This window comes from Larus michahellis, chromosome 20 (assembly GCF_964199755.1).
Source record: "Larus michahellis chromosome 20, bLarMic1.1, whole genome shotgun sequence".
Classification (NCBI taxonomy): domain Eukaryota; kingdom Metazoa; phylum Chordata; class Aves; order Charadriiformes; family Laridae; genus Larus; species Larus michahellis.
In genome coordinates, this window is record NC_133915.1 from 8,313,366 (window position 1) to 8,334,163 (window position 20,798).

The 20,798-nt window shown below is 40.0% G+C and overlaps 1 protein-coding gene across 2 annotated transcripts in view; it reads right to left on the minus strand.

Moving 5' to 3' along the window:
* Positions 1-20,798, minus strand: part of KAT6A (lysine acetyltransferase 6A) — a 41,648-nt gene that overhangs the window by 9,673 nt on the left and 11,177 nt on the right. The window contains exons 4-17 of one of the 2 annotated variants that reach the window (XM_074563562.1): positions 15,399-15,507; positions 14,724-14,839; positions 14,385-14,466; positions 13,934-14,069; positions 12,618-12,931; positions 10,453-10,571; positions 9,434-9,549; positions 7,093-7,234; positions 6,493-6,654; positions 5,378-5,471; positions 3,865-4,096; positions 2,948-3,158; positions 1,265-1,957; positions 151-466 (exon numbers count right to left, since the gene is read on the minus strand). In XM_074563562.1, coding sequence (XP_074419663.1) covers positions 151-466; positions 1,265-1,957; positions 2,948-3,158; positions 3,865-4,096; positions 5,378-5,471; positions 6,493-6,654; positions 7,093-7,234; positions 9,434-9,549; positions 10,453-10,571; positions 12,618-12,931; positions 13,934-14,069; positions 14,385-14,466; positions 14,724-14,839; positions 15,399-15,507 — 2,842 coding nt within the window. Of the gene's footprint in view, positions 1-150; positions 467-1,264; positions 1,958-2,947; positions 3,159-3,864; positions 4,097-5,377; positions 5,472-6,492; positions 6,655-7,092; positions 7,235-9,433; positions 9,550-10,452; positions 10,572-12,593; positions 12,932-13,933; positions 14,070-14,384; positions 14,467-14,723; positions 14,840-15,398; positions 15,508-20,798 lie in introns of both variants that reach the window. The other variant, XM_074563561.1, reaches the window with a different exon arrangement.

Here is a 20,798-nt window from a genome sequence, read left to right on the forward strand (position 1 = left end):
GGTTTGACTGGCAATTTATGCCTAACCCTACATTTTGGCTAGAAGTTACATGGCAAGGTAAGCAGCTTGTTCCATCATGAGCTAGCATCATCTGACACTCACTGACACGCTATCTATATCAAACTTTCAACAGCATACCACCAAACATACCATTAGTGTCATCAGACTCCTCCTCATCTTTGGACTTCCTCTTAGAAGAGGGTCTATGCCTGAGTGTGTCTGGTGGGGCTAAGTGTCGAAAGTATCCACTGGGCAAAAGTTCGTTCTCCTCCTCTTCGTCCTCCTCCTCCTCTTCCTCCTCCTCAATCTCAAATGTAGGCTCTAATCGGGGCATTGGTCGTTCAGAGTCTGAGTCCTCAAACGGTTCATCCAGCACTTCCGTGGTCTCTGAGATTGTTTCAGTGACAACGCTGCTGTTGTGGTGCTTACGCTTGCGGACTCGCCTCTTCCGATGAAGAATTGGTTTCTGAAAGTAGAAGGTGGGAGAAGAGAAGACGTTTTATCACATGCAGTAGAAATAAAACACTGATAAAGCAGAGTTCAACAGACCAGGCAGGACCAGAGGACTCCCTTCTGGAATCCAGACTTCACTGGAAATACTGATCAGCACCTGCCTTCAGTTAGACAGATGTCAAATACAATGCAAGACGACCGACTTCCATGAAGATTCCTAGGTTGACATTTGTGTAATAGTATAAAGCATTTAAACAGCTGAAGCTAACAGCCCATCCACAATAGCTGAAAGTTCAGAGACACTACAATGTAGATGTGAATAGTTTAGAATAAGCTGCAAAGATGATACCGAAGAGAACTTTTTAGTGCAGCATCCCACAAAGAGAGGATTTTCTTGGTCACGTTGATAGAATTCACATCTCCACAGTAAATCTCTCTGAAGACTCTATGCTGTGATTTTAATTGTTTAGATAGCATTTGTGTTTTGCAAGCTTCTTTTAAAAAAGTAGGACCACATCTGTTTCTATTTTGCCTAACTGAGTAAAACTTTAATAACCAAGGTGGAAAAAAATCACAAGCACAAGTTTAAAGTTTAAAGAAAAAACAAACCACTACCTCTGGTTCAACAAAAACCACCACTACAAAAAGGGAGCAGGAAGTACTCTCCAGACAGAGTTTGGAATGCCGAGCAGATGCTACCTGTACGCTTAATACACACCTCTTGAATTGCACAATCCTTCAGAGAGCACCAACATACTGACAAAACCGACTGCACGATAAAGTCAGAGACAACAAGAAACAAGACACACACCTTTCGTTTTAATGTTGGCTTGGTGAGAACAGGGGGAGAGCTTGATCGAGGACTGACAGGCTCATCATCTTCCTCTTCGCTACTCTCACTAAAACACCTCAGAAGTGCCCTGTCGCTATCACTGTAGCGGCGGGGTAATCTGTCGCAGTCCTCTGGGAATCTGCACTTCAACGGCTCCGTGGTCTTCTTCAACTGCCCTCTCCACCTTTCCATACCTTCACTGTACCGCCGACGGGGAATCGCAGATTTGTCACCTTTGCCGTACTGTCCCTGGCAAACTGCAGATTTTTCCTCATCTTCATCATACCGGCCTCTTGGGGCTGGTGACTTCTCCTCACATTCACCACATCTTCCTTGCAAGGCTGCCGACTTCTCCTCACAGTCACTGCACCGGCCTCGTGAGGCTGATGACTTCTCCTCACATTCACTGCATCGCCCACTGGGAACCGCTGTTTTGTCCTCAATGGGCAATATTGCCTCCTTCTCACAAAAGGGTTCCCGAAGTTTTTTGCCCTTGCGGTTCCACCGACCTCTTCGTGATGGCTGACTGTTTGCAGGAAGACTATCCAGGGGAAAAATGTGTTTGTTTGGCCGTGCAGAATTGGCTGGAGCAACAATGTCTGGCTTTTTTTCACTCTCTGTAGGTGAGTAAGGCTCTTGCTCTTTCTTCTCCCATGACACAGATTTTACCATCTGATTTAAATAAAAACAAACAGATCTCACACTTTCTATTTAAGCATGCACATCTATCTTGAATTCGATTCCACAAAAGCTTTTGAGCGAGAAGTCAGAAAATTTAACAAGAATGACTTTTAAGAATCTGAGAATACAAAAGAATTGACCTTCGCAAGATTGTAATAGTGCTGTTACTCCTTTCCTCCCAGGTGATAACGTACCTCAATTAGCTTCCCAACAAGTGACTTCAGTCAGCAGCAGCCACCCAGTGGCCTGCTGGAATGCAAATGTCATCTTGCTACATTCAACCACAGTATTTGTGTAATTTTCAAGAAAAAAGTGAGACAAACTTGAAGCTATGTTTCCATTAAAATGTACAATTAGTTTAATGCAAATACGGTAACAGCGCGTAATTTGCCTCTCAGTATTCTAGTCAGTGCTCATCACCTGATGAGAGAGTGGAAGCCTTCAAGGACAGCAGCCTAGATTTTATAAACCCTCACTGCTCTGTGGGCAGTACTTCTAAAGCTATTAATGATTTTGCAAAGTACACAGCAAAAACCTTTGGTGAAAAATGTTAAAAGCTTTTGTTGATTCATTTCCGTTTATGCTATTTGTCACTTACAGAAATACTGTGCCCTTCAAACCTAAATCCATTTCAGCAATTTGATAAGAGACCAGGTTGCTTGAGAGTGGGAGGCAGGTTTTTTGGTTTGGATTTTCTTTTTTTTTTAAACACAACATATACTGCAAAAGTCAATAAGGGTAGAAAAAGCCTTTTTACTATTTTCAGAGATAGTCTTTAACCTTTCTCTAGACTACGCCCCGTTTTCCCTATTTTTAGTTTCTAATCTGAAACTATAAAGATACATGAACTAACCATGACTGCATTGCCTTTTACAATTATGCCAAATGCCCAAGCTTAGCATTTGAACTCTTCTTAGCATTGCCTGCAGAAGCACCAGGTGTAAACTATACGACACACAGAAGTAACAGATTAACTCTTACACTGGTCTCTGGATCCTTTTCTTTCGGCTCTTGTTGCTCTTCGTTTTCCCCATCCTCTGTCTCCTCTTCTTCATCTTCAGACACAACTGAGTTGGAAACTATAACAGGTGTCCAACGCAGACATTCTGCATCCACGTCTATAGGTCGGACATTAGTTCTAAGCTTTGCCATATGTTCCTGGATAAGTTTCTCCCGACGAATGATCACAAATCTAAACAGTGATAATACTCTGATCAACAGGCTACATACTGTACATCTTGTCATGTGAAACAGATATATTACGGAAAAATCTGTGTTGTCTCAATAAGTGCTGCCATGAATAACTTCAGAGAGGACAGAAAGCTCATTAAAATTGTACAATTTGCAGTACCATCAGACTACCAGAGAAAGCGTCTTCAAACTGAGAAAACAAAGCCATTATCCTTCCATGAGTAACATTCAGCTGCAGAGTGTCACTTTTAGTATGTGTTAAACGGACATGGGGTATACCATTTGGGGAAGAGTCAACATCAGGTGAAAGATACTGAATGGTAATAAAAGGACTGCTTAAAAAAGTTACAGCCCCACTACCAGAGTGCATTTTATTCTTTGCTCTGTTTTGCAAGTATGTTGCACTGATTAGACTGAGGGACCCCAAAGAACATGGCCAAGAGACCAGCTTGCTTTCTCTCATGGCTGCAAATTACTCAGAAGTTCCGCAGCTGCAGAGCTGCACAGCTGGAAATCGGATCCAGCTTTGTCACTGAACAATTCTTGCATTGCACATGAGCATCATAAGTCTCTACAGCCAGTATCTGGACACTTAAGTCTTAAATAAAATCAAGCTTATTAGATGTGACTCATCTCCAAACACCATTAAGTTTTATTCAAATACACCTGGAAGCTATTTGGAAATACAACAGGACTCCTGTACTCACTGATCACTACGGAAGTCAAGCATTCGTAGGTGATGTAGAGTGGAAGTGATATCTTGAGGGCAGATTCCAGTCAGCTTACTCAATTTCTTGATGCTTAATTGCTTGTCACGTTGATGATAAAGGCACTCCAATATTACACTTTTCCAATAAGCCATATATGAGAGGCGCCCCAGGTCTGACAAGGGCTTCTCTGGTGATCCTGCTTGACCCTCACGCTTTGAAAGCAAATAACCTAAAGATATACAAGAAAAAAAATTTCAAAAATTAGCATATATAGCTTCAGCTCCAGCTTCTACAAAGGCATTTTTTCATAAAGTAGCTGAATGCTGTCTATAAGATATAGATTACAATTTTGAAAGATACACTGAGTAGTCTGTCCGATTAGTTTTTTTTGGTTCAGAACTAACTGCAGTTATGTAGTTTCAAAACTACATTGCCATCAGGCATTGGCTATGGGCAATGCCACGAGATGGCAGCAGCTGCCTACCTAGAAACTATACTAAGTCCGAAGTACACAAACAGTCTGCTGAGTATCTTCCAATTGCAATAGCAATTTTGAAGATGACAGAGGGAAAACACATTTTAGCCATTTAAAACTAGTATGTCAAACAATTTTCTTGAAAATGCTCTGCTGTCAAACAGCATACTCGCCATACCGGAGAGTACCAAGCTCTATCTAGAGGGACGTACTGATTCACTGCACAGGTTCAATAAAGACCGAGAGATTCTATCCTCCCCAGTGTGACAAAGGGGAAAAGGAGGAACCAGCTCACAAATGTCTTTTCTCCCTGCTGCTCTAACATAGCCCACATTTTTTAATTTCTTAAGATACATCATTGAGTTCCTTGTTTCACCAATATTTTCAGGAGGACAAGTTATCTACGCAAGGATATTTACCAGCAAAATTACTCTAATTACACTGGTAGCGTTTTTCCTCTGGACATTAATTTCAAAATTAGCATGACCACAGGGAGGGCTATATTAGATTGCACTCAGCATAATAAGAGAGATATAGTTACAGCCGCAAGTTTCCCCGCGAACTTGCTGAGATCCATGTATGAAACTGAGAATTGAGTATTCAAAGCCTAAGTATGTCTGGTTTTGTTGTTCTCAAAGCTGAATTAAAACATGACTACCTTTTGCTTAAGGCACCCATTCACTTAATCAAGCTGCTGAAGGTTTCAACAGACCCTGCAGTTTTAGGGTTGGCTCTCAGTAGAAAGAGCTACACACACAAGGTAAGCTTCTGCTAAAAGCACTATTGAAACATGCCTGTAGTTTCCACCATAAGTGGCTTACACAGGAAACATGAAATTATGAGAATAATTTTTCTTTAGAATTGAAGCCTTCCAACAATAAGAATAAATTGTGAAGTTCAGATGATTTTGTGAGCTTTAGAATCCTTTGTCCCAAGATGGTTTTTAATTTGAGAAAATAATCGCTTCTACAGTAAAGCCTTTCTTTAAAATATTAAAAGACAAAGACTAAAACAAGCAAAGAAAAAGTTCCTTACTGAAGTCAATTAGGAACCTGCCATAGCCCTTACGCTGGTATTGTGGAAGAATCATTATACAGGAAACATTGTACTTCTGTTGGCAGTGTTTTTCCTGGGGGGAAAAAAAGGCAGCAAATTAAAAACAAACAAACAAAAAAACCAAACCATTGAGACACAGCAGAAGTTGTTCTGTACAAGTCCCTGATTACTTCTATAGCAAAAACTGAGCTGGAAAGCCACAGTCAAAGTGTCTTAGGAACAACAATGTACCTGAGCCAAGGAAAGACTTTAAAAAAGATAATAATAATATTAAAGCTCTATTACCATCATTTCAGTTCAGAAAATCAAAAAACATGAAACCCTGACATAACTACCATGTTCTGCTTGGACACAATACAGTAAAGAACACGGGCTGCATAGCAGATAAAGTTCAAAGCGTTAAGTCTGAAGGCAACTAAATTCATTGAAAAAAATTGCAGATTCCAGTGAATCTTTAAATATCTTAACCTATTTAAATATTATAACCTATAACCTATTTATAATATTAAATATTATAATAATACTAAAATTCAATCTCAAACCTGCTATTCTGAAAACTGAAAGGAAAAGCTTCAATTAAAGCTATTTAAGAAGAAGTAAAACAATTACAGATAAAAACCTTAAGAAAAGGCCTATCCGAAATCTTGGCCCTGCTCTGTCAAAAAAAATGAAAGGTTTGAAAGGAGGTGCAAAATTGCCAAACTTGTTTAGAAAACAATGTATTTACAGAAGGAAAGATGGGATAGAACTACTTGGTTAACAATATTTATTTCACAAACAGTACTGCCCATCACCACCAAGAGCAGGAAGTTATTGGAAGAGTTGGGTTTTTTTAGCTACTAGCTGCAGTTCGAGTTCCTTAGAGAATACGTGCTATTCAACATTATGAGGAAACTTGGTTTTATTAGCTGGTGCAGTTGGTGGTCTCCAAATGCAACATAAATAAACTCTGGTTGCAACAGAAGTTTACACCTGTATTACGCAATGTATTATATCAATTGCAAGGGCCTAAATTACAGCAATTTAAAGACTCTGAAGTTGCATTTCTCACCATAGCAAATGCAGTTCCAAGTCTTAAGTATTCAAATACTTGCCTTGGAAAAGTAGCCAACAAGGTGACAGCCCTTGACATCATTCTGTGTCAGCACGTAGAAAAGAAATGGCTCCACATCGTAATAGAGAGTCTTATGGTCCAGGAAGAGTTTGGCTAACAAGCACAAATTCTGGCAGTAGATAGTGCTGACATTGCCATCAACCTTACAGAAATGAGGAAAAGTTTTGTCACTCCATTTTGCTGTCATGCAAGGACATGCTTCATCTGGGTATCCCTGTACATTCAAAATGTCTAACACGAGAGGAAGGCTTCTCTGTCACAGGCGGCGTCTCAAGGACTTCACCTTCCACAGCATTAACAGCCGTGGCCAAGTCACTGTTACGCTCATTAGATTAAGAGAGAACTTAAAATTAATTTTCCTAAAATGAAAAAGCATTTTTACAAAGCAAGCCTTCTCATATATTTTATGGATGAATAATCTATACATGAGGTCAGCTCACACTGCTTGTGGTTCTTCACTCGTAGCAACTGAATGCTTCATGAACAAGTATATTTATGGCTATGGAAAACTTATCACACAATTGGGTGCTAAAGACCCTATTTTATAGATAAAAGTGAGTGGCTTAGTTTTCTAACTTACCTCAAAGACTGAAATATTATTTTTTCTATAAATTTCATTGGCTGGAGGATGAAACCAGCCACATTTTTTCATATGCTGCTGGAGAATAGTTCTACTTTTCATATACTTTAGACAGAATTCACAAAGGTACAACTTGGGTAGCCTGTAAGCAAAGATAAAGAAAGATGAAAGACTGAAGATATAGACACTTGTATAAAATTCCTCACTCCTGCAGATAAGAGAACTTGATGAAAACAAGCCCAGTATATACCAACCTTGTGTATGAGCTAATCAGACCAAAACCACCTTACCATACTTGAAGTCATGGCACTTACTTATTCTGTAACAAATGCATTTTAAAAAAAATGTACTTAATGTCCGCATAATTACTTTCACATCATTAATTGATGTTAGAAGAAATACATGCATCGATTAAAATCCTACGAAAAATAGCACTAAAACCCCAGTTTTGCACTAGTGACGCTAGCATGGCTTAGATAAATAGTTCCCATTCTCTGCCTTCCCTCCTCGTAACAGACAGCTGTTATGTACCCCCGAGGAACGGGTCACACCACCATCTATCTGTTTGCTTTAAACCATTTTACATACTACACTGACATGAACATTTTGACTACAAGTGTCCCCATACTGTTGTGATTAAACTCCATTTACATACTCTAGCTTGGGCAGGGATGCTATTTTCGGTTACCTTCAATGCCTTTAGCAGAGCTACAGTAATTCCTCATGACAGAGCACACGCTCTTATTAAATGTTAGAATTAAGAGTTTTATTTCATTTTTTCTCTCTAGCAACGGCCTCTAGAAGTTTTTCCTCTTTCTGAATCAAGTTAGAGTTCAGAGTTTGCAGTTTAGACGGTTTGCAAAGTTCTTAAGCAAGAGAACATCAAAACAACTATACATGCATCCCAGCAGAACAATCTTTCGGATGCCAAGACATGTAACATTGAACATTTCCTCTTTAGCTGTGTTTAACTACATACAGCATAAAAATAATATACAAAAGTAATTCCCGTGAAATTTCTGTTTATTTTTCTCTTTCAACTCCCATAGATAGTATACAGCCATTTCTAATCAAATAATTTAATACACAGTTAACATCCTATTCCCTAAACAAATTTATTATTTTTTATCACGAGAAGTGCTGCAGTTGAGGAACCCTGACAGGCTGGAGGAGTGGGCCCACGCAAACTTCATAAAGTTCAAGAACCCCAAGTGCAAGGTCCTGCACCTGGGTCAGGGAAATTCCCAGTACTAATACAGGCTGGGGGATGAATGGATTGAGAGCAGCCCAGCATAGGAGGACTTGGAGATACTGGTGTATCTCCAGCAATGTGCACTTGCAGCCCGGGCAGCCAACCATATCCTGGGCTGCATCAAAAGCAGCGTGGCCAGCAGGTCGAGGGAGGGGATTCTCCGTCTCTACTCCGCTCTGGTGAGACCCCACCTGGAGTCCTGCATCCAGCTCTGGGGTCCCCAGTACCAGATATGGACCTGTCAAAACGAGTCCAGAGGAGGGCCACAAAAATGAATCAAGGGCTGAAACATTCCTCCTATGAAGAAAGGCTGAGAGAGTTGGAATTGCTCAGCCTGGAGAAGAGAAGGCTCTGGGGAGACCTTATCGCAGCCTTTCAATATATAAAGGGGGCTTATAAGAAAGACAGAGACACTTTACTGAGGCCCGTAGTGATGGGATAAGGGCAATGGCTTTAAACTGAAAAGAGGGTAGATTTAGATGGGACAGAGGGAAGACATTTTTTTACACGACAGGTGGTCAGGCACTGGAACAGGTTGCTCAGAGACACCGCAGACGGCCCCATCACTGGAGATGTTCAAGGTCAGGCTGGGAAGGGTTATGAGCAACCTCATTCAGTGCAAGATGTCCCTGGCCATGGCAGGGGGGTTGGACTAAATGGTCTTTAAAGGTCCATTCCAATCGAAACCATTCTATGATACCACACATAAAGAATCAATGTACTCAGAGTCAGATGCTCTAATCCCTTACATGCTTAATAACAGCCCAGTACCAGGTCAGTTAGCTGAGGCTGCTCCCTCCTCAGAGCATGGAATATGTCAGTTCTTTGGGAATCCATCTAATCCTATATCCCTGTGGCAGTTCAAATGCTCACAACATATGCAGGTTGTTGCAGAGAGCTTATCAACTTTTTGACTCAGCCTAAAAAGACCTTAAGACATCTATTAACTACCATTAAAAGTATCTGGATTATGAGTACTTTGCTTCTGTCCTACATTCAGATAGAATCTTCTTAAGATTTCTACGTGTGCTGGGAGTATGGCTTGCCCATAAACACTGAAGCAGAACAAAGAATAATGTTCAGTCATACCTTGAGTATTCCTGTGGATATGGGGAGGAGTACCAGGTCTGGATTTCATACTTGCCAAATTCGATGACAGATGGGCATCGGACTTGTGGATCAGGAGGCCCAGTCACCCCTACTTTCTATGCAAGGGAAAAAAAAAGTTGTCATGAATTTCCGAGTGAAAGACTTCGAGGCTGAAATAAATTATAACATTCTTATCTACACAGTCAAGACTACTCAAACTCACAGAGAATTAGAAAGACACAGATGTTGCTTTCTGACACTAAAAATCAGTACCAGCCACATTTAAGCAAGCATGTGATTCAGAAAAAGGAAGAATGAGAAAGCATTGTCATACCATATACCTCCACTACCTTTCATGCTGTTGCATGTCATAGTTTTAAGTACTGGAGAAGTTTAAAAGGACAGTTGTACTTGGTGAAGCACTGTTTGTGGAAGTCACTGCATAAATTCAATTGGCCCCTTTGGCCTCAGAAGGAATTACGTCATAAGACCATTCGAGTTATTGAAATGTACAGTTATTGAAATACACACACACACACACACTATACACATACGTATATGCACACATATATGCATACAGATACAGAGTAATGCCCCCTCCTGTTCCATATGGAGTTAAGGTGTCTAGAAAAAGAATCTTTTATTTAGCCAGAGGCCCTATGTGACCCATGCTGCTAGCAGAGTCCCACATTTTATTGTTTTAACAGTCTACACATTTTACCAGCTATTTAACAGCTGTGCTGTGACAGAACTAAAGCCACAGCCATCAAGGCTTTTTAGATGCCCACCTTAACCTCTTACACTCTTATGCTCACTTTTATATTATCCTTCAGCTCTCTCGAGATCAGCTCCCCATCACTCTCAAGCATCAGAAACCAAGCACGTTAGCTTTTAAGACAGACTGACTAATCTGGAGTCTGTATTTCTTGTTCATTTTTGTTCTTGGGTTGGGGTTTTTGGGTTTAAGTTTCTTCTACAGATTTGCTACTTTCTGCCAGACACTGAAAATTTAACTTTACCTGCAGTGCTTGCTCCTGAATATCTCTAAACAACTCCATGTCTTTTTCAGTTAAGACATCTTGGCTCCCAAAAAAACGCTCCTCATTCTCCTGTTTTCCATCCCAGCCATCCTGATTGTCTGTAAATGAGAGAGAAGATTGTCTTCACCTACATTTACAAAGGAGTACTTGCTTTTTAGTGCAGTGACAAACATCATCTGGCTGTATTCAGACACCATGCCAAGTTTTTTTGATGGGATTTTCTATTCAGATTTGGGACTGCAAGGGATGAACCAGTTCTGGATTTGTGACCATGTAAGAAGTATTGTCATACATTTAACCAGGTCCAAAACTCACCACTTAGCCATTCATAGTACCATGAAGGCATTTCTAACAATGAGACAGTTTGGGATAAATGGCTTACCACTATGCCCGTTTCTCACAAAGAAGGATCACAACTATTTAAATGCCCTATCGGGTGCAACCAAAACCAGGACACTTACTGTTGAGGGATATTAGTTGTTCAGCTTAGATAAGTAAGTTTTAATTAGAATAAATTACTTAGGGTTATAATATGGTTTGATTTATGCTGTTTGCTTAGCTTTATTTAGCACGAATAGCTAGATTTGCTGAAGCCTTTCGCTCGCCGGAGAGTTAATTTTCTTACTAATTTTCCTAGCAGCTGGTACGCTGCTGTGTTTAGTCTTTTAGTATAAGAAAAATGTTGCTAACACACTGATGGCTTGGTATTGTTTTCCCTAAGTCTGGGACTTTTCAGTTCCCCATGTTCTGCCAGCGAGCGCAGGTGCACAAGAAGCATAAAGCGAAGATAAGGAGGCTACAACCATAAGCAGAGACTGCAAATCAACAAGGTAAGAGCAGTCAATGGCCGGCCTGCCTGGACGCAGAAAAAGAATCCAGTAAGGTGCTAGAAGACCCCAGACCAAAAATCACCACTTGACTAAGAGACACGTGAACAGCACATGAGGGGCAGGCATAGAGATCGCAAGGATATCATTGCCCAGGCTTTTCTTTGTTCAAGGTCCCTCTCTTTTCAGAGACACCCAGCCAGGGATGACCTTGCTGCTGTACCTTTCAATTAAATGACTTATTTTTATAAAATCTGATGCCCAAGACTCTGCTGTGGGAACCTAGGGTCAAGCCTGAAGAAGGAGGGAGCGTGCCTGATGTGTGCTGGTGTAGTCGAAAGGGGCACCCATTGGCTCACTGGTGTCACCCGCTGCAAAGGGACCCTGATGCTGGCAGTTACAGACCCGGGTGGCGTGTGGGTGACTCCCTGAATGGGCTGTGAATGCTCGGGCAGCAGCTTTTCCTTTAACATTTACGTCATCACCCAGGCAATACCCCTTCGACAAAAAAAGAGCAAACAAAACCCACAAGACACTTCACCTCACCCCCAAAGCATTAAGATACATTATTGTTCGTCCAGCACCAGCCAGGCTAACACACATAACTATTCTAAAGCTATAAACCTGGTACGTTATTGTAGAAAATATTTTCCACAGCTTGCTTAGGAACAATTCAAGCTATGAAACTACTCAACAAGACTGCAAAGATCTGAATGTAGAGATTAAGTCAAGGTCCAGTCATAGATTAATGTCTTAAGCTAGAAAAGAAAACAAGGAAAGCAGAACTGCGTTCAAAAGAAGGGATGCTCTCCAGCAAGAAAGTACCAAACTGCACGAAGCTGGTTCCTCTATGGCTGCAAAAATTAAGAAACATTTGCATGCAAGCCTATACCATAGATTGGAAACTCATGTGTCAGACTGTTTTTTATTATCTGTTTTCCATTTCATACTTCTACCTTACTGTTCTGGTTTTCATTAAACACTCCCTACATTACCTCTTTCAAATGTGACATTATTTAGCACGTTTCCTAGGGGTACCTGCGAGCTCCTCATTACCAAAGGGCATTCTACCTCACAGCAATCATTTAATCCCTCATCACACCTTGCCATTATATATAAAGAGGCAAAGGTCTCTAGGATCGCATCCTTTTTCCAACTGGTATTCTACCTCAATGCATCAAAGATAACTGCATTTCAGTGTCACCTTTCAGCTCAAAGTTTCTAGCCTTTAACAATTCTAGTCACTTCAGTATCCTAGCCTTTGAACGTTTTCTTGGTATACAGGATACTTACATTGGCAGGGTGAAAAATCTTTACCTGTGGGCCATTCTGAAGTGCTAGATTTCCTGGTACCCTTTTTCCTGATCCTATATTGCTGAGAATAGTCTACCACTTCCCCTCGAGCTTTTCGTCCATCAGGGGAGGGAGTGAAGAATTTAGTAAGGCCATCTATAAGCCCTTTGGTTTTCTTGTTAAATTTCAAGGTGGTGCTGCCATCTCTGCAGAAGTCCAAGACATCTGTTTGCTCCAGGTATCCTCCTTCTGATGACACTGACTGGCTGGACAGAGCAATCTTACGCTTTCGACCCCGACCAGGGCCAGTTCGAACTTTGCTGAAAGGGCCTTTTGATCTAAAGAATGAGAAGGGCAAAGATATGGTCAGAAGACTAAGTAAGGTAGTTTGATTTGGGTTGCAAAGTGGACTACCATCTTCCCTGCTTATTTATCAATCACACAGAAGCTAAACGTGAACTGGAGAATTTAATAATAACGGAGTAGTCAAGAGCATGTGTATTCTAGACAAGCCAGGATTCTAAACAGTTCAATAGTACTGCGCTATTTTTCTCCATGCTGAACATTATGTGCAATAAATTTGAGTATAAACAATAGATTTTCACCAAATTTAATACATTAAATTTTAAGATCAGTAGCCAGAATGAATACATTGCACAGAAGGTTTCAATTTATGCAGTCATTAAACATTTACACTTGTCATTTGTCAAAGTTTTCATACTGATAGCAGATTGTTGTAAGATCTACATAGAAAGTTAAAGCATGCAGGACATGCACATTTGCTGAGAAGCTCTACCACTGGCGGTCATCTTAGCAGAAAACAGAGTTGATCTCCAACCAGCTGCCATCTTTCAGGCTGGAAATTTTTAAACTCTATTGAGATAACTGAGTACCCAACATTTCTCAGAGAGATTGCCCTAGACCGATGGCTGTCTTAGAAAGCTGAATAGAAATAGGCTGCTTTTTCATAAAAGGATAAACTAAGCATCTGTGCATAATTTTGTAGATGTATGTTGCAAATTAAATGATGGAACAAAGGCAAAAAAATTAAGAATAAATAATGAAATAAAAATTAAGACAGATAAAACGGCAACAGCAGATAGCTAGCTTTCCTTTTCCCCTCTGACTTACATTGGGAGTTCCCCTAAGCAAAGGTACCAAAGAGACTGGAAAAAATTTAGGATGTTTAAGAGAGACATTCCCTCTATGTTTTTATTAGCATTAAATTTTTACAATCTTCATTGTAAAATAAATCTTCTCACAGAGTAGACCAGACACTTCAAAAATACCAATTGCCCTGTAGAATCTCAAACCTTACTCCTCCTTATAGACAGACTTACGTTGTATTTTGATTCTTTAACCTGTTTTTAGGACGTCCTATTGGGTTAGCATAGCGTCGTTTTATCTGTGCTGCCTTCTTGTGTAAAAGTTTTCTTCCTTTCTTCCGTGGCCGACATATTTGACATATCCACATACCTACAAGACACAAGTCCCCATCACTGAATGCAAGGGACATCTATATAGAACAGAAAGGAGAATTACAGGTCCCAGACCTTCCAACAGAAAGGGCAGGAACAGTACCAATTATCACATATATGCGTAAGAAAAATTATGTCTATGTTTCAGCATTCTAAACCCAAGTCCGGGTAATTTCTCACACATGCCCCCCTAAATGGTGTAAAGAACAAGTTAAATGTAGCTAAAAAGAGAACCAAAGATGTGGAAGCACTTTCTGCCCCCGATCTCTTCCAACACCATCTTAAATAACCGTTTTCATCACAAAGTCCTCACCTTTTGGCATCCTAGTAAGAGGGGGGTCACAGCACTCCATGTGAAAGCCACGGTCACATGAGTCACAAAATAGCATGTTATCCTGTTGAAGACAGATAAAGTTAATCTCTCTTTACATGCGCATCAGCATCAAACCCTCCATTAATTTGTCACCATCTCAGAGAAGACGCACATAGTTTTTATCTACAGACTTATGGTATTTCACAGATCTCAGAAAGACTACCAGACTCAAACAAAAGCTGCAAATATTTGACTCTAGAATTATTTTATTTTGCAGTTTAACATAACATTCACAAGACTGATATCCTCTTCATTCAGTCCATATTCCACTGTACTCACAGCATTTTTGCCCTGATCTCGACAGGAACTGCATGTTTTGCACTCAATACACTGCCATCGCAAGGCTTTCACTCGAACTGTCAACTCTGGAGAGAACTTCAAACAGGACGGATGACCTAGAGAAAAAGAAGAAAGTTATACCAGTAAAACCATTCCACTGCTGTCAGTGCTCACAGATAGCTCACCAAGAGATTACTTTATCAACTACATATTCCAATGCAGAATTTTGGTTATCCAGATACTCCTCTATTTTTAGGTGCTTCTGTTCTTATCTACTTATAACACAAAAACAATACCCTAGATAGGAAGTGGCAGGCCCACGTACAAAAGAACACCAAGATATTTTTTCATAACTGAATTGAGAAACATGATAAAATTTGTCACCATTACCACATTTTCAAAGAAACCTCGAGGAGCCAAATGAACTATTTGTGTTACGTTAACTTAACTGTCTCCCCTCTGGGAGCATGAGATTCAGCTGAACTAACTGTATTGTATGCCATAAATGCATACTCCTCATACGTATGGGTCAGCAGTAGTCACTATACTGGACTTCTCTGTCTCCAGCAGCAAGGTTATTATTAGATGCATGCTCCTCATAGGTATGGGTCAGTAGCAGTCATTACATCAAGCTCTTCTGTCTCAAGTGGGTGGGTTATTACTGGCAGCACCTACCACTGTTGCCACAGTCAGCACAAGAGATGAGCTCTTCAGGTTTCTTCTCCCGATTTTGCTCTTTTGTACCAAGGCAGAAACTGCAGATCGGAATTGGTTCAGCAACCGGCTGTGAGGAAAGCAGACAATAAAAGCACTGAGTATATCAAGGGAGGAAATCATAATACACAAAATCATACAGACATTTCTATCACATGTAAACAGTATGTAATATACACCATGTGTCACAAAGATTAGGTGGTTCTCACCACACAATACTGCATTAACTGTAACCTGAATAGAAGTTAGAAGTCCAAAGACAAGAGACAATCCCAGGTACAAAGGAAAAGAGAATAGAATTCCAGGGCTAGGGCAAACTTGGAAAAACAAGCTGGAAAAGAAGGCTATAAATTAATACATAACTGAACACTAAGTTAGAGAGACATGGTGCCTTAATTTGTCAACAAACGAATGAGCTATGAGGTGATACGGCAGTGGAAAAAAAGCACAGATGACCCCAGAACACAGTAGCCTCAGAAATTCCCATCAGGTATCCAGAAAGCAGTAGTGCAATCGTCAAAAGCATTTGCAATACATTACCTGGAATAAAGCGCATTACAGGACAAGTACAAAAACTGTACAACTATTAACATGGTTATGAAAAATGAAAATAAAAGAAAATTCTCTTGTAAGAAATTATGTGATTATGCTGTTTAGCACTCAAAAGCAGTAGACAAAAAGGTTTGATCTCTCTGAGAAAGTTCAGGGGGGTTAAGCATTACGTAGGGAAAAAGGTATATTTAAGACGTGGCACAACACTAGCAAAATTACAAACAGATACTAACTGGCCAGCAATAATTTGGCCTGGAATAAGCAGGAGTTTTTAAACCACAGGACTGACATTCTACAACAGCCTCCTCAAAAGAAGTAACAAGTGCAATAACTGATTGCTTTAAAGTGGCACTTGATCAACTGATGAGAGGGAAACGATGGCCTTATCTCCAGTATCATTAAGTGCTAGATTTCATAATCTAGCAAATTCTTTCTAATCCAATTCCAAGACAGGTCTGTGATTTATAGTTTTCAGAACAAAGATGTAAGCAAAGTTTAATTTAAAAATATAATAAGAATATGCTAAAATCACACTTAAAACACTGGAAACACAAAAAATGATATTATGCTATATTTGAGACACATTCTTTGCATAGCTGTATCACGTTATAGTTAACGATTTCACACATACCTTTTTCAGAGCATATTATACAGCTACATACGCACATACTGTTAATTATCGTATGGAAGCATATGCCAGAAGAATTTCAAGGATTCTTTAAGTCAAAACCAAAGCTATATCCAGAATAGAAATAGGTTGGTTTATGTTACAGTAATATAAAAACTGGTATCTTTACTCTGGTGTACAGATCCAGTATACTGACAGACTGAGGTGTGTTCCTTAAAACATCCACTAGATGGAAACAACCAGAAGCCTTAGGAAATGCACTATTTCAAAATGAAGCCACACAATGTAGAATGACTACTTGGGAACGAAAGCCTAACATTCCTCATCCTGAACATACATATTTATCTTAGCCTTTGAGTAAATCCCAGACGATGTAGAAGTGTAAACTAACATGAAATCACCTGTCCATCAGTATTTCAGTCTGAAACACATTCATAGGTTTAGTTAATTGAAGGATTCCATTTTCTGTTGCTTTTGAGAAAGGGAGAGAACAAGCCAACTGCAAATAGTTAATGCCAAGCACACAAACCAGTAATATCCAAGTGGGAGGGGGAAACCAGCACCTTCACTGCCACAGGAAGCATCTTTCCAGCCACAGCCACCATAGTAACGTTGGCTAAAACCAGCTATGTAGGGATCCCCCATCGTCTACTAACACTGCGCGGGGGCTGACTGTCCACAAATTGCTCTCTCTGTCCATGACCAGACTCTGGGTGCCAGAGAGGTGGCAGCTCCCAGTCAGTATGAGGTTTACTGGGGGGGGGGAAACCGTGTATTAAAGGTCTGTCAGTGCTTTAATTTCTTTGGAGTCAAGATTTCAAGAATTACTTCTGAGTAATATTCACTTGTCATCTTACCTTCAACCTCTTCTTCCTGAGGAGTACTTACTACCTCTTGGAACAAGTTATTATTAACTAACCTTCATCTTTCCTGTAAGAATAATAAGTGGCTATCCTATACTATTTGTGAAAGTAACCTCGTGAAAGCAAAGCTGGAGCATTCATGCAACTTTTCAGGGAAGAAGTAAACTATTTCATGTATCCTCCGCCGGAAGTTCATGAGCAATTTATTTAAAGAGAATTTTTCAGAACCTCTCTACAGTCAAAGATAGTCTTTCTTATCTCTTCTAGCCTGTATTTGTGCACACCTTGTTCATCCCCATGGATGTCCACATGTAAACACTGTCCAGCTTTGGAAGAACCGGATCAAAGACAATCCTTTACAGCTTCAATGTTTCCTGTATTTACCACCTCTGACAAGCTGCAAACAAACAGCCACATTTAAAAGATAAATCAGCTACAGTTTGGGGGAATAAAGAATAAGACTCTATTAGAATTAAAAATGTTTTAGAACAATTTATTAAATTGGATAGCTTTAAATGTGGAGCCCAGGCTACTTCTCCAAAGCTTCTGTGTGAGACTGCATTATGCTAAGTATGGAGAGATTTCACTGCCCCTGTGTTTGTTCAGCAAAGAACATCCTGGCAAGTGAAAAACGCAAGCACACAATGAGAGATTCACAAAAACAAGACTGGAAGCAGCCAGCTCAGTTTCATACTGCAAATTTTTTGGCAGACGTTCAACTCCTTCTGCTGTTTTTCTTGCAAGCACATCTATCGGTGTGATGTCACCAGATTCAGCGAGGACGGGAGCCAGAACAAATTGGGCTGACGACGTCTTACAGCCTGCCAGCCTCTCGGCACATGCTGTTACTATACAAAGGGTGTCTAGAAACCAAACACGCCCTACGGATTCACAGACTGTACCCCCTCCTAAAGGCACTACAGAGAAGTGCCTGGGGGGGGAGGGGGAATGAATTTAAAACCTCAGTTTTGGCCAATCCATCTGCTTTGTACTTTTCTTAATTCAGAAAAAATGAGGTAGAAAACTCCTCAAAACTCACAGCCCTGTAGGCCACGCTGTCACGGCAGTCACCCTCAGTAACCCACTGCACTTTATTTCCTGCAGACATTTTAATACCGCCAGAGGCTCACTAGACATCAGGACTGTCTTTGCCCCATTATCACACATCTGCCTGCAATAGTCATTGTGGTTGGAATGGAGCAGGTGTAAAATTAAAGCTAGTGTAAAAGAAACACATACGCTCACACCAACTTTTTTTTTTTTTGCTTTGCTCTTTAAGACATCCCAAATGTGAGCCCTCCAGAGAGGGAATCGACCACAACTAGTATTTACAGAACCATGCCCACTTTTTGTTTCTTAGCTAGGAAGTTATCATCCAGGATCACCGATAGATGGCTTCTGAGAATTCATGCTAGGTAATGGGGTTTTGTGTGTCTGTTTTTAAATAAGTGACAAAGCATTACTCCTCACTTCAAACAGCCCATGCTGTTGCAAAGGTCTGCCTCAAATGCTGAAGCTACTGGAAAGAGTAGATGAACCAGAAAAGCCAGAGGGGAAGTACAACCTACACCACGTGAAGAAAGTGATTTAAAACATGCGGAAACATGTTTCAGTGAGCAGGGCATCACAGAGCCAGGATTCCATGCCTTTTGGATCAGTGACTGGGAAAAAAAAAAAAAAATCACTTCAGTTCCATGCTTCAATAAAATCAGAACTAGTAAATTTTATATTACCAAAGTAATTTTACAATTATTTTTTGTTGTTGTATATAGGGAAAACAGCATAATTTGGGAAATACTATTCAGTAGTATCAACTTGTGGCAGCAATGAGCTCAGGTTTTTTAAGCTACTGACCAACTTGCCCTTCTTACTCTGAGTTACCAAATCACAATTCTTAACGATCTTAATGATCTCTCCAGACAGTATGTCTCCAGTTTTTCTCCAGAAGAAAAAATGTGAAGCAAGTGAGAGTAAAAACAGAAATTCCTTAAAATACTCTTTGTGCTTAAGAAAACAATGCTAAATATTGTAATAGACGTGGAAAACTATTACAATAACACATGTAGTATATATGTTTGCCTGTGTCAATGGGTATTTTGTCCCCGATTCCCTTAGTTGAGTCTCACTTGAAAGAAGAAGGACATTTATATGTCAAAAAGATGGCATAAACCATGAGGCTACATTAAAACAAGCATAAGGGAAAAAAAAAGATAAAAAAGTATACGGAAGAAGTGACAAGCATACATACCTCTTCCTAAGAGAAACTCGAAAGAGTCATTTAAAAAGAAAAATCAAAAGACATTCAAAATAAGTGCTGCTGTTTGAGGAAAGACTATTACAATGGACAGAACATCTGAAATGCTGCTACAAGAGTAAAGTGAAGTGTGAAGGTTAACAGCTTAGATATTCGTGCAGTATATGCGGGCTGCATTCTATGCCGTGGTTATGATACCTGGAAATCTACAAAAAAAAAAAAAAGCAATGTGGATACTACCTGGGGCTGGCATTCAAACTGAAGAAACTGCCTTACTATTAGACATGTGCATGATAAGAACCTAACAGAATGTCAACTGGAAATATTTAGACAGTCAATCGTTAAATAACCTTCCCAGAGCTAACAAGTCCTCTAATCAGAGGATTAAAACAATTCAAGATTTGTACGTCACAATCAGAATCACATGCCAAGACTTCCTGCCTGCAAACTGGGCGGGGGGGAAGGGAGGCTCAAATTTCTTTATTTGCAGTATAAAGAAACTCCTTTCATTTGACACGGATTCAGGAACCTGGCAGTTAATTTACTGAAGTTTTCTTCACCCAAAGCTATATCCTGTAAGCTCTCTCCTATATTTTGTCCGAGCTTCCTAATTTTCAAGAAAACAAAGGACCCTGTCTTAGGAGCAACAGATGATTATATCACTCAGTTTTAGATGAAATAATATTTCTAAGAAGTCATAGACTTCCACAGCTGCAAAAGTAGAACACACCCCTCAAATGAGCAGCAAACTAAAATCTTAACTCCTCTCATTGGAAACAGTTAGCATTCCGTGATACTTTGGTTTTCACAAAAAATAAGGAACTTCAGTATTGACTTTGATTTCTAAAAATAACAAATTACTTTGTGGAAGAGACTTTTGTAAACACTTAGGTAATTTCTGTGCACATAGATAATTATTCCATCTTTAGATACCGTACACCACTTTACTTCAACATTAGCTGCATCCCTAAAAGAAGGGAAAATACTTCAGTTACAAAACAAACATGAACAAAAATATTTAACGCAATGCAGGGGCCCACATAAACGCGATAACAGGGAAGGCA